Raw genomic sequence first — 16666 nt, 5'->3', positions numbered from 1 at the left:
ATGCGCGTTGCAGCGGCTCACGCTCACCGGTCACCAGCCAATAAAGAAGAAGATTTCAGGTTGTTTGAATGCCAGCCGTCACTTGCCACAGCGCTCTCTGGTGCGGTGGTGCTACGCTCGCGGCTATCCGGCGCCACAAATTATAGTAAGAATAATTATGTTGTACCTGTAGCAGCTTAATACTACTCCCATCGTTTTCAAATTATAAGCCGCTTTAATTTTTTTGGTATATTCATTTTACTATACATCTGGATAAATAATATGTCTACATATATAGCAAAATGGATGAAAAAAAAGAGTCAAGGCGACTTATAATTTAAAATGGAGGGAATACTTATCATCAACCAAACAGTGACATGTAATATTACGGCGACACTCACTTGTGGCATGGCAAATGGAGGTGAGGAACCAAGCAACTGCTTAGGGAACTTAGCAATATTAGCACGACACTCACTACATGTCGTGCTAATGGGCATGGTAGCCCACCGTGCTAGTGTCGTCCCAGGCACTATCAATGTTCGTAGATCCTCATATTCATAGCACTCACAGATCGAGAAGGGAACTTAGCAATCACTGATTGAGAAGGAAACTCAACAGATTTCAATAAATAGATCAACAAATCAAATAAATTGAAGTCCATTAAGAAACACAGATCAAGAAATATGTCTCGCAAATCCACACGTCGTAGATTCGCGACACATCATGAGGTTGGCCGCCGACGCAGCCGCAAGGGAGGCTAGGGTTGTGCACGCACGACTCCGCCACCACACGCGAGACTGCACATGTGTTGCCATGGGCGAGGCCGCACACGTGCTTGCGCTGCTGCGAGTGAGAGAAGCAAAGCAGATGAATGGGGAGATGGAGCGCAACTGCGCAGGACAGGGAGCTAGGGTTTCAGGTGCTATCTCGTTTATAGATGCCACTCCCAGCTCATCCAATGGTGCTAGTGTATCCGAATAGTATCCAACGATTAGAAGAGATCTGCCCGTCATTGTGTTGACCCATTTATCCGGGGCAGCATTGTTGCCCGGTAATGCGGCTTAGGCACGACCTGTGTCCATGTCGACACTGACACTATGGATTTCTTGCCGGGCTGTTCCTAGGACCGCCCTTTAGGCCTAACCCGTTTAGACATCTATAACACATTCTATGTTCACATGTCAAGACTGTTTACTTTTTATTTTTCTATCCACACTCACCTCCAGCTCATCTGATGAAGTCACCAGCTCCGTTGGAGACGCTCTGCAGTGTGCGTTAGTACTGTTCATGTTCATCGCTCCATCAATCACCTGGGTACACTGTTATAAAAAAAAAATCACCTGGGTACACCTCCTCACATCCATCTGGAGAGAGACGGAGATCAGGACGCCAAGTGAAGCACGCACACCCAAGTTGATGCTTGCAGGTGCGTAGCGCAGCTAGCCTTTCCGGCACGCCATCCCACGTCCGAGGTAGCCGATCTGACAAGCACGCGCGGACGCGGTGCGAGGATACGCAGGCAGGCGTCTGCCCAGCAGCTTGTTGTCCATCGGGTCGGGCGGCTGCGCCTGCCGCCTGGTGCACGGTGGCACGGCTCGTCCGCCGGTCGAAAGCTGCTAGCCAACGCGCGCGCTCAGTGGCGTCAAAGGCTGCCGCGGCTGCTTTTACCGCGACTACGCGAGTCACCCTTGGCACGTAGTCCTCCGTCCCAAATTAACCTTCATTTTTTTTTTTCTGTTGCAAGTTTAATTTGATTTATAAAAAATACGTGTAATATTTATATATCTAAATAAATTTATTAAAAATTAGTTTCAATGATTAATTATGTATTATAAATATTAATAGTTTTTAATATATATTTAGTCAAAATCGTTTCTCGAGAAACAAAAACGATAGTTATTGTCTGCTCGTGTACCGGTGGTGTGAGTGTGGTGTTCGTGTGTATGATGTATAGATGTGTGTCTGTATGTGAACCTGCAGCGCGCGGACGCTCGACACGCCTGGGCGTCTGGCCACCTGCCGTACGACCTTGGCGTACCGCACCACCCCAGCATCCCCGCGCCGCAGGATGGAAACGCACGCGCTCGGTTCGATCGATCGACCGGCGACCGCGGACTTTTCCGCCGCTGTCCTTTTCAGCACGTCCTCCTCCATCGCCTCCCCCGCCTGGCCCTGAGCCCCTGCATGGCCTCGCGCGTGGCACCTCCCTCCGCCATGGCAGCGCTAGCCGGGTCTCGTTTGTCGCGTAAACGGGGCCCACGCGTGGTGTGGCGATGGCGACGATGATGCGTTGTCGTGTCGCCATATTGGACGACCAAAGAAGCCGGAGATTTTTTAACGCATTTTATATGGGCACAGGAAAGCACATGCATGCTTACTCGTTTCCGTTGCCTAGCTAGCTAGCTGCTTTTTATTCGCCGTGACTGTGGGTTATTTTTCTAAAATACTGTACGGCTGAAGAAAGCACATGCATGCATACTCGCTTCCGTACGTTGCCTGGCTAGCTCCTTTTTATTTGCTGTGACCGTGGTTTTTTTAGTTCGTGCAGAGAAGAAAACCACATGCATGTATATACTATATACTCTTCCGTTGCCTAGCTGCATTACGTGCTGGGACCATGGATTCTTTTTTTATTGAAGAAAAATCTAACCTAATGCTAATTGCTAGCTATAGCTATATCAGGTTGATGGCCAAGTTTTGGCAGGAGATTAAACCTAGGTCCTAGACTGGATACTTCCATTGACCAGATCGAGCCTGCTTATTTTTTTATATAAATAAATAGGATCCTATATGCCCATGTTTACTCCATGTTGTTTGTGAAGTAGTTAATGGAGTTCGATTTTGTGGTACGTGTGTATAGTAGTATTACAGTGACTGAGACAGGGCCTCCTGCTCCAACACAGTATAGAAACTATACATGCATAGTTGTTTTTGATGATTGGCAGTTAGCCTAACTATGATTAGGCAGTGCCCCACCGAAGTAATCAACAAGAGCTCGGATCCATGACGAGGCCATATAACGGCATGCAGGGTACTAAACTAATCACATAGGTTAATAATAATAATGCAGTGCCTCCATCGGCCACTTGGTTTAAACAAAATCTCATCCACGATCGATCACTACAGCTGATCACGGGAGTTACTGCCGCAGTGTGCAATCTGTGATAAGTACATCACGTGATGCCCATGCGGTTCCAATTTCCGTGGTAAAACAACCGTTGTCGATCGGTCCCTCGGCCGTCCTTCGCCGGCGTCAAACGGCACGCCCACGCCGTTGTGCTCATGCACGCATTATTGTACCGCAGGTGGTCAAGTCAAGTGCCGTCCCATCGGCAAACAGTAAAATGCCAAGCTCGCCGGAATCCTCGCATGGCACGGATCCTAGCCCGCGCGGACGTAGACGGCGGGCCCCACGGCCGCGGCGGACGTGGATGGCCGGAGCCGGGTGACGAGACGATGCATGCTTCATTTGCGTTGACCAGTGCCCGGGCCGGGTCGTGGTTTCCTCCCGCGTTGCTGCGGCGCGGAGCAGTGGTGAATCTAGAATTTTAATTTAGAGTATGCCATCCAAAAAAATTTATATACAATTTGATAAATGTATTTTAACAATTCGATAATAATTGTAAATTTTGTAACATGATTTGGTAAATTCAAGGATCAAGTTGAAATCATCCACTAAATACATTATAAATAGTTCAAATATAGGCATAAAAGAGTATCAAAGACTTACAATGCTATTTTTCTGAATGTTTTATTCGACGCTTTCGAAGAGATATGAATGTCTTGAGTATATCATCTTCATCAGCTTCAAAGAAAATATGCCAACATACAAGATAACAACTCCATATTACTCTGCCAAGAGTCCGCTCTTCCACCATAGGTTCGACCGGATCAAGGGAACGTTTACAAGTAAGCCAAGCTGAAAAGTATTGTTCGCTGATTTATTGTGAGAGAAAAACATTGTAACCATGGCTGATAAGTTAAACGAACATGATCGCAACATCCGAGTTTCTCTTCACAAGAGCACAAATATTAAACACAATACTAAATAATTAAGCAATTTATTATTTATGATGTTTGCAAATTGCTATTGAAGTACACAATAATTTTTTAAAAAATACGAATAGCACAAGAGACCGAATAACAAACTTTGGATTTCATCCAAACAAAATAACGAATCAAGAATCAAGACGAGTAGATGACAAACCTCCGTGAGACTATGACTATCTGATAATCTAATTAATGCGACCGTTCAGCGGCACGGCATGAGGCGGCGTGTTCGATCACTTCGATGTTCCATCCTCTCGCTTCGTCGCCTTGGATCGAGATTAGATTAGGTTATTAGGGATAGGTTAGGGAAATTGAGAGGAAAGTCTCCCGTACTCGTGTGGGCAGTGGGATTGTGTAACTGTGTACGCACGGCGGCACCAGATGACCAGGCCGTCAGGGCGTTTCATGGTCCTTTGGTGGACTTACCGCAAGGGCCGTTTCACGTGGTCCTTTCTTGGTGGCGTGATCCAGGATTCCACCAGGTAAGTCATTTTCTTTTTTTTTTACAATATAGATACTTATACATTATACGATGTACGTATATATAATACTATGCTTGCCTGGTGGCTCTGCCACTGGCGCGGACCGCAGCACGGCGTGCACGCCGCGCGCGGGTGAAAAAAAACCAGGCCGGCCGTCGCCGCCGCGGCTGCCCCAACCGAACCCCGCGCGCCATTTTTTCTAAACCGACTCGCTCCGTCGCCTCGCCCCACCCGCCATTTATTTAGGCCGCCGCAACCGCCAAGGCACTTCCCGAAAAACAAATCGAGGCGAGGACGAGGGGAGGGAAGGAGACTTGTGCGGCGGAGTAGCTGCTCGCTTCACACGAGGGGAGCCGAGGAGCAGAGCTTGCGGCTAGGGGAGAGGAAAGTCAAAGGCTCGCAATCCCCCCCACCCCCCGGCGCCTTCTCGCCACCTTCTCCTACTTCCTCGTCTGCTCCGCCTACCACGCACGTTTCGCTTCCCCTCTTTTAACAACGCCCACCACCGCCACCGCCACCTCCGCAGTCGAGCAGAGCGCCCCTCCTCTCCCTCCCTCCCTCTCTCTCGCCATCCACTTGCGGGCGTCTCGCTGAACTGGTTGCGCCGTACCGGTCGGGGAGCTGCGCTCGCTCCACAGGTGATTCTTGCGCTCTGTGATGTACCTGTACGTACATGTACTCCTACTTGATGTGGGTAGAATTTGTCCTTGGATTACTGGTGCTGTTGGGCTTCTTCTCGGGTGGTTTTGGCTGTGGCTGGGGCGCGTGATTGCGTTAAAACCGAGAACTCCTCGGGGGCTTCTCGACGAATTTCATGTTCCAATTTGCACTTGTGTCGTTTAATTCTTCATCCACTGCTTCTGAATCGTGTCCACGTACAGGACCATGAAAACCCCTCTTCCAAGTCTAGATAGCAATTACCTTTAGTTTGCTTCAGCACGTTCGTGAGTTCTTCGGCTTGGGGTTGGCTGGTTCCAGAGTGAATTTTCGGCTTGGGCTTGGATTTGGGGGGGCATAGAAAGCAAATTGCCTTTGCCATGTCTTGTCTCAGGTTTGGCGTTGCTTCATGTGCGTAAATGGCGTAAATATGTTAAATTCCTCTAGCTTCAGGTACGATTTGATTTGGGACGTAGAAACCACTAGCAATTGTGCATGTATCTGTACTGTACAACGGGGAAGTCATCTGTTCCTCAGTTCTTTGGGGTCCTCAAAGACTCAGTCATCCTCTCTTCTTCTTTTTTCCTGGTTCAGAAAAGCTCACCATGAATCGGGATGCAATTTGCATCCATTCGGCCGGCGTCGGATGGTTATCACAAGCAACTAGGAGGAGTAGTCATTGCCATCTACTATGGTTAGCCATTTTCCACACTCCAACGGACATGATTGGCCCGCCTGTCGCGTTAGGTGCTGGTTCCTTTCGGAGACACGAGTACATGTGACAGTCCTTGCTTCGTTTCTTCAAGCTAGTTAGATTGTGCCGATCTGTAACGTTTAAACTCATGTCTTCTTAATGAAATACGGGCTAAACCCCGCTCGCGAAAAAAAAAAGTTGGTGGGAGAATTCAAGGCTGACTTTGTCCTTGACTTGGCTAAAGCTTCCTTGCAGCTGAAACCGGAGATATCTTAGTTTGGTGGTCTCACATTTTTATGTGATCTTCCTATCTTGTAGTAGTACACGTAGACTTTACTGTAGTGACCTGATCAGTTAAAATGTGGTAACTAAATAACGTACTTCAATATGTCACGGCATTATATTGCCAGCGCCTTTTCTCTCAAGTGGTCCAATTGGTCAGTTTTGAACACGCAAATTGTTGTTTACACCAGAATTTGCCATGTGAATCCAGTGGCTACTTGCCAGTGCTAGCTGTAACTGTACTTTTCTTTCTTTTAAGATTCATTTACTATTCCAGTGGATCTATTGAATTGAACCCTTGTCTGATAGTCTGGTCGACATATCTTTGTTTTTCAGAAACTGCTTCCAAGTCTCTAGCTTCTCTGTGGTCGCATCAGCAATTGTGTTGGTAAAGATGGCTTGCTGCTTTATGTTTGGAAAGAAAGCTAAACAAACCGTTGAAGGCGATGAAGGTTAGCTACTTGTGCTCATATTATATTAGCATTGCTTCTTACCTTGTATCTTCGAACAGTTTCCGATTCTTACACGTGCTTGCTTATTCCAGATCTACATAGCGTCAAAGTATTTTCTTACAGCGACTTGAGAAAGGCTACACAAGATTTCAGTGGCGCAAATAAGATTGGCGAGGGTGGTTTCGGTTCTGTCTTCAGGGTAAATATGCACGGCTTTTTTTTTCAGCACTTCATCAGTGTCTTGTGCAGACAGTATGAAAAATCCTTGGCTTACATTTTAACCTTGGTCAAACAGGGAATGCTTAAAGATGGGACACTAGTAGCAGTGAAAGTTCTATCTGCTACTTCAAGGCAAGGCATCCACGAGTTTTTGACTGAACTTACAGCAATATCTGATATCAAGCATCAAAATCTCGTCACTCTTATCGGTTGCTGCGCTGAAGGCTCTCACAGAATCCTTGTTTACAATTACCTTGAGAACAACAGCCTTGCACAGACATTGCTAGGTGACACAATGTTCTGCCTAATGCCTCAACACATTGTCTTTATCTTCATAGTTTTCATACTTACAGATGTTTCGGCTATGCCATCGCAGGATCCAGATACAGTAACATTCGGTTCAATTGGTGGGCTCGTGTCAAAATTGCAGTTGGTGTTGCCCGTGGACTTGCATTTCTCCATGAGGAAATCCGTCCTCCCATTATCCATAGGGACATAAAGGCAAGCAACATTCTTCTTGACAAGGACCTCACCCCGAAAATTTCCGATTTTGGGTTGGCAAGGCTCCTACCACCCAACGCGACGCATGTGAGCACCCGAGTAGCAGGCACATTGTAAGCATACCCTAATTCCTTTTGTGAGGCTTCTTTCATATAACTGACGGTAGCACTGACTTTTTATCCCATTTATGTTCAGAGGATACTTGGCTCCTGAATACGCAGTCCGAGGTCAAGTGACAAAGAAGTCCGATATCTATAGTTATGGTGTTCTTCTTTTAGAAATTGTTAGTGGGAGATGCAACACCAACACAAGATTACCTAGTGAAGATCAATTCCTCCTTGAGAGGGTAAGCCCCTATTGTCACATATCCGATAAACAACCTGCAAAAAACAAACCTGGACAATTTTGTCTAAATTCACATGAATCAGTGTGCCCGGGACAAAAAATATAAGAAACATTACTGACCATAACAACTATGCTGCTTCTCTTGCAGACATGGGTACTCTATGAGGAAGGACGTTTAGAAGAGATTGTAGATATCGACATCGGCGATGACCTGGATGTCGAGGAGGCATGCCGGTTCTTGAAGATTGGCCTGCTATGCACACAAGATGCAATGGCGCGTCGTCCCAACATGACCAATGTCGTTCGGATGCTCTCAGGGGAGAAGAGAATCAACATAGACAAGATCACTAGGCCTGCCATGATCACTGATTTTGCAGATCTCAAGATCAGCAACAAGGAGCAAAGACAAGGCGAGACACGCTCTCCCACGACCACTCCCACGACGAAATCATTCACCACCACAGAACCTTTCTCGCCGTCAGAGACGCCCACGCAGTCATCCATGTGAAATTGTGGGCGTAAGCAGCAGATTTTTTGTTTTCAGTTTGTATAGTGTGTGAATGTGGTAGGTGGGCCCGGGTTACATGAATTTTTTTGAAGAGTTTGTTGTTTGTTTCGTTATGAGGAAAGATCTCATAGGTCTCTTATTGCATCTTTGATGCTGTAAATATTTCAAAATGAAGATGATCGAGATAAGATTTGCACGATTCTCATTCTCGACTAACTTGGACTGCTGCAACTTCAGTGATTATTTGGATCAGTTCACCTTGTATCTCTTGGATTTCTGTCCCAGGGTATACGAAGGAGAGCTGCTTATCTTTGCACTGTTACGTGATAATAAGTTTTTGACATCTCTAATCTCACCCGGAAGCCAGATAAAAAGAACACCTAAATTTCTAGTACTAAAGGTGTACCTGACGTTGACAGCACGTCATGCCGATGTCGGCAGAAAAGAAGATGTCCAAGTGTCGCACATCTCAGGAGCACAGCGACGGTCAAGTGGCTCCGAGTTTTCGCAGAGATGCTGGCACGCGACAGGCAGTTGAGGAAGAGCGAAGAACCGATCAAACCTGAAATCCTTGCACACCAATGCACGAGATTTCGGACGACAAACGTGTCGCCGTCGTCATCGGGTACCGCCTGTATCGCTGCGAAAATTGCCTGGCGTGAACATGTCAAATATATACATATATGCTGTCGGAATCGATGCCCCCTTCAACTCTTTTAAAAGCGATTGACCCCCATGCATTGCATTATTCAGAGAGCACATATTCACGTTCACATCAGCTTGTGTTTTTTAGCAGAGTTCCAGTTCAACGTTTGTCGCTAGCAAGTGTACCCTGCTGCCAGATAAGTCAGGAGGATGTTCTTGCAGAGGGAGCAAAACCATCAGCGAAGTAAACGAAGCTGACAAACTGAACCCTTTTTTCCCCTACTAGAGAACACTGGTCAAACTTTTGCAATTAAAATTTAGGTGTGAACAGAATACTCAAAGTATAGAATAATAATATGAAAGTATGGCTAATATGCAGTACATAATAATCTGAAAGTATTACACACAACAAAGTTCTGACTTCTGACTGTTTTTTGAGCTGACTACAAGATTTCTGAATATCAGTACGGAAGCACGGTGCATTGAAAATCGAGGCCTAAGATTTGTCTCCAGACAATGGCGCAGACAAAGTTTCCAACAATGGTGAATAAAGAATACTGCATAAAATTCATACTGGACAAGAGCAAAGAATTCTGAACGAGTTTAACAGAAAAAGAGTAGTTCCAGGTAAACTGAACTGAATGCCCTATGCTCTCTACAAAACATTCATCCATTGAGAGCTCCGCGAAATGGGGGGTGTGTCATTTCTGAATCACAAGTCATTATAAAGGGTAGCTAAATGGCAGCAAGAAATGGTTGGCTTGCTAAACCAGCGGCATGTACTGAAGCAAAGGTAACTCAGCACCCCATTATTGCACAGTTGTGAACGAAGACGCCTGCACGTTCCTTCACCGAGAGAACCTCCCAGTCAGCACCATCTCCCCCACCTTGGGGGCACCAGGAATGCAGCAATATTACCTCACCACGAGGTCCTCTATGCCCCCCGATTACCAGCAATCTATCGCCGCAAGCCTTGAAAGCTAGACCCCAACCATTGGATGAGTCAGCTCTAACAGGCAATGGCTTCACTATGTTCCAGGCGTTATTTACCTTGTCATACTTCTTGACCACATTTGTCGACTGATCAGCGGCGTAGAGCTGGTTATTCACAACAGCAACAAGAGGAGGCGATTGAGATGCACTGGTTCCACCAGGGTACATATCAAGTATTCTTCTCCAGGTCCTTGTTTCAAGGTTATATTCCTCTCCACAAGTCAATGAATCCCTCTGACTCGATACGCCCCCAATGACATAAAACTTGCCATCCATGAAGAAACCTGAAGAGAGTCGCCTGGGCAGGTTCATGTCTGGGATAGTCTCCCAGTGGCCAATCTCTGAGTTGTACAACTCAACAGATCTCAGCACCTGTCCATTCTTATCACACCCACCAGCAACAATAGCAATCTCACCTGAGCTTCCCGAGGCAAAAAGGCAGCGGGGCATATTCATTGGAGTGCACGGGGACCAACTGCGAGTCAGTAAGTTGTACATCCAAATAGCAAGGCCAGTATATTCACGGCCAAAGACAAGCAGCTGTGTTCCGACGGCAAGTGATTCCTTATCTGCACAGGAGAAGCACTCGTCGCATGGCATTCTCGGGAGCCTCATCCACCGCTTCCGCGAAGGATCAAATGCTTCCCAGGGCATCAAGCTACAAGCGAGATACACCCAGTGCTCAACGATGCCATATTTCCTTCTCAGTTTGTACAGATATCCACTGTTAATTAACAAATTGAATCTTTTGTTCAGACAAGAAAGGGAAGGGTAGTCTGATCTGCTTGCCCAAGCAAGGCAGTCTTGAGACAGGTCATCATGAAGGCCTGGGAAGTAGCAATCATTCGATCTGTTGCTACTTGAATCACCTCCTGATTGAGCCTTCGAAATAGGTTTCTGCTCCTTCAGTTCAAGTTCTTCACTATCCAAATCTGTAGCATATGGAAAGAAATCTAATTCTGAAATATCACAGAACACATCTGAGTGTTTCTTCGACTCCCCAGAGAAGTAGTCATTCCTGACCAACAGAAAGTAAGCTAGTATGTACTTCTGCCATGAACTCGGATCCTGCTGGCCAAACAGACTAAAGAGATGCAGAACCAAAGAGCCCGGAAGGGCAACCAGGCTTTTCGAGTTGCAATCTTGTAACTCTTCCATTATTTGTCTGATCTATGACAAAATCGAGGACTCAAGGTCAGAAAGCTCAGAGGCTCCCTCTGGAAAAATCAAGAGAGAAACTATCAGAAAATGCATAACGTTGTTTGATAAGTTTTGCACGAATTGTGGATTAAAAGCAGAGTATACAATAGATACAGGATACTTATACTTCCATGGCAGATACTAGGCCACAGCAAGACATTCAACTTCATATTTGAACTATTGCTAAGACATATCTTCATTGCTGATCTCAAGCTTTGCCGTATCCAGAATCAGATAAAATTAAAAACTACAGCGCTAAAAATCTCAAAGATACTCTCCCATAGAAATTTTCTCTGAGGTAAATCTACTCTTCTTTTGTTGTTGATAACAGTATCAGCAAGGCAGCAAGAATACTGCTGCACGGCAGACTCCTAATTCAGTCAGATCATATCAATCAACCAATAAATCACACAAGAGCAAGCACTTCATGAGTTGTTACCATGACTAGGCTACATTTGTAACAAAACAGCTGCACAAGATTAAAAAAAATCCAACACAGTGCTTTTTTTTTTTTGAAATAAAAGGCAAAAATGAGATCCAACCTAGGAGGAACTAGGTGGTTTTTATCCAACACAATGCTAACTCGACTGATTCCTGGTTTAACAAAGCTTAATGCGCATACAGTCTTAAACAAGTTTCGCGAGAGAAATAGGGAGATGGGAGAGCCCCTCTACTTGGTACATTTCTGTTATCATTGTCTCAAAACTGAAAAATAAAATAAAATATACGGATGTTCCCCGCTGATTCCATTAGTCATTAATCATTATTATTGTTCCAGACGCAAGGCAAAAGGCCAAAAAGCCTTCACTCTACGAACACGGAAGAAAAAAGCAAAGATTTATCAGATGCCGTCAAAATACCAGCCTATTCAAACTGAAAATCGGTTCATCAACCAGCAGAAAACAACCATACCATGTGGCTACTCTACAACAAAATGCACTAAAAATCAGGGACTCTCTAGCTCCAACCCACTCCACCTCCCAAAGAAGAAAGGAAACAAACACCTTTCCCCAACCAATTCACTGCCACTGCTCCAGAGTCTAGACCTCCACCAGAAGGAACTACGCCACCAGCAAAAGCTAAGTTTCTTTGGCAGCTCACCACTACGATTTCGGTTTGCACACACTCTGAAACCGATAAGAGCAAAGGAAAAACAATAGTAATACTAAACAACAACCAAGAAAAAACAGCACCCCGCTTTGGAACGGAAACGAAAGAGGTGAACACGAGAGAATTGAGGCGCCTCACCTCGCCGAGACGCGCCGCCGGCGAGATCCGGGCCACCGGCTGGCGCCGGTCGCCTGCATCCCAGCGCCCAGCACGCGCGGCTCGCCGGCCTCCGAGCAACCTGCGAGGTACGGGCCACGAGGAAAGCGGTTACACTCGCGTCACCGTCACCTCGCCCCAAAAAAACGAATGAAAATGTGGCGACCGCCCGCTCGGCGGAGCCGGCGGCGCCGGGAGCGCGGCGAGAGCGGTAGCTCACCGGAGTCGGCCGGATCTCTAGGCCGGGACAGCGGTGGACCGGAGGGGAAGGCAGGAAGGGGGGGGGGGGGGGGGGGGGCTCGCCGACGAGCGGGGCCGGGCGGGCGTCGGGCGGTGGGGGGCCACCGTCAGTGAGACGCGGAGGGCATGGGGGACGAGGCCTGGAGCGGTGGGGGGAAAGGCGTATATATATATGGAGGGGACACCCATGTGCTTAGCCCGGGGGTTGGAATGCCAAATGGTTCGCTAGTTATTACCTTTACCCTTTTCTAGGCTTTTACTGTGACCTCGGTTACCATGCTTAATCCCACTGTTATCTCGAAAATCAGCCAGTCGCGTTAAAAAAAACTGTCACCTTCCCATTGGACGGCTCCTCCTGCCTCGTATTTTGAGACCCAGAAAAAAAGTTTAACTGATTGGTTGGATCTGGACGGTGCCTATTGGCGGCTCTAAGGGCCATCGCAGGGATTCAAAATCAAAACCTGTGTGATTTTAGATGATTCAAAATGCATATATATATCCTGTGTCAGAAATGGGAGAATCTCAAATAAATAGTACTAGTACTAGATAATGGATGCACTGGCGCGCACGTACGTGGATAGATCCAGCAGCTGAACACGTCGCGGAGCTTGTACTTGGCTTGCCATCCCGCTTTTTTTTTCTGTTGTTATAATGGAATGTTTTTTCACAGTGTACTTGCGCCTGGCTGGCCTCTCTCTCTAGGATTCAGGGCGTGAACGTGGAGTGGTGGAGGGGGGACGGGACGGAGAATCTCCAACCAAAGTGGCGGATGACCGAAAGCCTAAGGGCGTGTAGGCCAGTGCAGCACGACCATTTTTACCCCACGTTGAAACGCGACAGAAATGAAAAGCGACAACGCATTGCCATCGACCTCTCTCTCGGTGTGTGGTTTTTTCCCCTCTCAGGCTGGCAGGTAACATTATTGATACATTATCTTTTGCAATAATAATGTAATGTGGGACGCATAATCAAAGGTGATTTGACCTGAGAGAGTTATAGAATATTCCTAGTATTCTATAGGGTAAAGTACATTTTTCAACCTCCAACTCGCATTGAAGTTTGATTTTCGACTTTTAACTATAAAACCAAATAACATACACCCTCCAACTATCAAAACCGGATAAATTTGGTCATCGGCTAGTTTCAAAAGCGGTTTTCTATTTTCTAGAAATTCGTAGTTAATTTATTTTAAATTATAAAAATATGAAACTAGTTAATGTTTTCTTCTAAAAATTTTATATATGTTGATGCTATATTTAAAATTGTTTAGACCTTACTTGTTTTAAATAAATAACAAGCGTGACAACGACCAATAAAGCAATAGGAACATAAATAAACCAATTCCAGATACCTATATATAGATCATAAACAAGTAGAGAACATTTTTAGAAAAAAGTACTACTTTTATATTTCTAATCTAAAATAAATACCGGCGGGGATAGTAATGCTACTGGACTTGGCCCTCGCGTCCCGCCTCTCGAGTTGTTTTTGGCCAAAAGCAAGGCGGTGCGCGCACAAAGATGAAGGCAGCGAACTGTCATGTAAAAGAACGGAAAAGCGAACAATTTAATTCCGTGCGAAATTAAAAACAAGTTTAAATATAGCATCAACATATATATAACATCTTTAGAAGAAAACATGAACTAGTTTCATATTTTTATAATTTAAAATAAATTAATTACAAACTTCTAAAGATCGAACCAGATTTTTATTATTATTAGAAAATAGAAAACCACTTTTGAAACCAGCCGAGAACCAAATTTGTTCGGTTTTGACAGTTGGAGGGTATCCGTTACCTGGTTTCATAGTTAAAGGTTGAAAATCGAACTTCAATGCGAGTTGAAGGTTGAAAAATGTACCTTATCCTATTCTATAAGCCTGAAAGTTACAGCGGCCGGCCGTTTGACCCTATGGGAGTTTTTTTCTGGACCTTTTTCTGCTGGGCTGCCAGGGCTGGGCGGCGAGGAGTGCGTTCCGGTGATGTCAGGCCGGGGGCAGGGTAGTGGCGTGCGTGGTGGTGTCTGGTGGTACGTACAAGCAGCAGGGAGGGAGGACCGGAGAATTCCCCGTCTGTTGCGTCCGTATGAGTGCATGCATGCATGCCCGGATCGTTCACGTCCACAGCGTGAACTTTGTTTGTTTTGTCCCGCCGCGACATCTCTGACCTCTCTTTCTACATGCACGCACTGCTGGCTGCTGCTGTACCTGTGTACCCCGGGAACTCACTTCCCACCGAACGAGCATCTATCGGTACGGTGCCTTGCTGTTACTCTTGAAACGGAGGCGCGTGTGTTTTTCTGCCAGGCAGCAATTGAATTCTACAGCCGCCCCTACACCTACAGGAGGCAGGAGTATTTGCTGTTGCACGGCCGCAGGCAACAAGGAGAAACAATTAATCGTACGTCCGCTCCGTCCGGCCGAAACGCGGCCGTAACAAGGATGTATCACCAGTCGAGACCTGTCCCGTCGCTAGCTTTTCGTTGAGAGACACGGAGCAGCCAGATCGAAGAACCCAACCATGCGTCATGTGATGCGCCCGCGGACCGGACACCGGACCGAGCGACGAGCCAAAGCCAACCAAACTGCCGAGGCCCGCGCGCTAGCCCCGAAGGAACCATCGCGTCGAGATCATGGTCGGCCGCGCGACCGACCGAGAGAAAAGCTCTCACCGTCCTCCGATCCTCCGCTCCGCCAAGATGGATCTGCCACCGGCCGGGCGGCAACGACGACGACGGGGCCCGGGAAGTGCAAGTACACGCATCATGCCAGCACTGTTGCCTGGAAATGTGCAGATCTGGTTGCCGCTAATAGGAGCGCACAACTGGCTGTGGCACGGCCCGGGCGCCCGGCCCCAACGCGACCATATGCATGCATGCATGCTCGCTCCTGCCGTTCCACTCCGGCCCATCGCTGCTTCTTGCGTGTATGGCGTGCATGTGTGTGGCATGTTCAGTGAAAGCCAGGCGGCGCTTTACGCCCCGGTTGGGGCTCAAACGAGCCATAGCTAGCTGGCTGCTGAATCAGCTAGCAACCCTGTGGCTACCCTGGCCAGCTGCATCTGTTGCCGGGGCCGTGCTTGATGGGAGGAAAAAGGGTCCGGGCACCCTCGCTCGCTCATGTCACGCATCTCATTGCTCACCACGTACACTACTGGCTGGTGGTGCGCATTGGATCATCAAGCCGGCCAGCTACGCAAATACAACCACCACTACCATACCATATGCATGGCGGCGGAGGTGGTGGTGGTGGAAGGATATAGTGGTACATTGGGTTTGGAGTAGTGCGTGGTACACTAGTGCCATGTGACGTGCCATAATGTAGAGTTAAGCCCCCCCCTGACAGGGCTCACGAACTAATAAAGCACGGTGCGTGATGTGAAAAAACTCTGTGTACTTGAGTACTGGTACTGCCATTTCCAGAGAACCCATAAAATACCGCTAGTATGTAGCCATACAGGAGTACTACCACCACTCTGCAGCAGTAGTAGCAGTACAAGGAGCACTGACCGCACTGCACAATTGGTAGTAGTGGCGGTGGGTGCTGGGTGCTGCGGCTGGCTGGGCTGGGTAGCTTTCTACGAGGGGGGCGGATGGGGGGCGTGGTGCTCTCTGCCCTGTCTGCAACTGCGGAGGGAGGCGATACCACAAGTGGAAGCAAGCAAGGGTGCGTCCAAATGGAATGGAATTGTTCCATCACATGATGCTCACATGCGTGGATGCGCGCGCCTCGCCCGCCCCCGCCCTGATGGATGGGATGGGTTGGGGGTGGTGGAGGCGTTGGTGGCGGTGACAGCGCCGGTGCTGCCCCCCCGCGTCCCTGATATGATAGGATAGGTAAAGGCAGATCCACCGACCAACCCAGCGCAGCTCAGCTGCGGCTGCCTCCCCGTCCCTTCCGTTTTATTGGGTTCCGGTATCGGGTTTTTTTTATTAATTGCTGGTCGGCTGATTGGCTTCTACGTCAGGTGCTGAATTATTACGAAAAAAAATACCATAGCATATCTCATAAGTCCACGCGAACAGGCTGGCTGTCGCTTTGTACGTTACCCCGCCCGCCCCATCCGAGAGATACTCCTACTATACTACTACACCTCGCCATACGATACGTACGGGCATAAGGCTGCTCTACCAGTCTACTAGTACGCTTTCTCTCT

At 47.4% G+C, this 16666-nt stretch overlaps 2 protein-coding genes across 3 annotated transcripts; one reads left to right on the top strand and one right to left on the bottom strand.

Annotated features, from left to right (window-relative positions):
* Positions 1 to 4722: 4722 nt before the first annotated feature.
* Positions 4723 to 8368, top strand: LOC136496502 (cold-responsive protein kinase 1-like). The gene is made up of 7 exons (XM_066492199.1): positions 4723 to 5149; positions 6481 to 6596; positions 6689 to 6795; positions 6892 to 7102; positions 7192 to 7429; positions 7512 to 7662; positions 7810 to 8368. Exons 2-7 carry the CDS (start codon positions 6539 to 6541, stop codon positions 8167 to 8169), a joined length of 1125 nt encoding a protein of 374 aa, XP_066348296.1. The 5' UTR covers positions 4723 to 5149; positions 6481 to 6538; the 3' UTR covers positions 8170 to 8368.
* Positions 8369 to 9275: 907 nt separating this feature from the next.
* On the bottom strand, positions 9276 to 12605 carry LOC136496780 (F-box/kelch-repeat protein At5g60570-like). Of its 2 annotated transcripts, XM_066492541.1 has the most exons (3): positions 12494 to 12605; positions 12256 to 12355; positions 9276 to 10972 (listed from the first exon to the last, which is right to left on the bottom strand). In XM_066492541.1, the coding sequence occupies exons 2-3, from the start codon at positions 12312 to 12314 to the stop codon at positions 9613 to 9615; spliced, it is 1419 nt and encodes a 472-aa protein (XP_066348638.1). In that variant the 5' UTR covers positions 12315 to 12355; positions 12494 to 12605; the 3' UTR covers positions 9276 to 9612. The 2 variants fall into 2 exon arrangements, with proteins under 2 accessions (XP_066348638.1, XP_066348636.1); XM_066492539.1 differs by lacking the exon at positions 12494 to 12605 and having other exon boundaries at positions 9276 to 11024; positions 12256 to 12353.
* Positions 12606 to 16666: the final 4061 nt, after the last annotated feature.

The sequence above is a fragment of the Miscanthus floridulus genome, chromosome 12 (genome assembly GCF_019320115.1).
Source record: "Miscanthus floridulus cultivar M001 chromosome 12, ASM1932011v1, whole genome shotgun sequence".
In the NCBI taxonomy this organism is placed as follows: Eukaryota; Viridiplantae; Streptophyta; class Magnoliopsida; order Poales; family Poaceae; genus Miscanthus; species Miscanthus floridulus.
The sequence above is the reverse complement of the archived record's forward strand: the minus strand, read 5'-3'. Positions and strand labels throughout refer to the sequence as shown.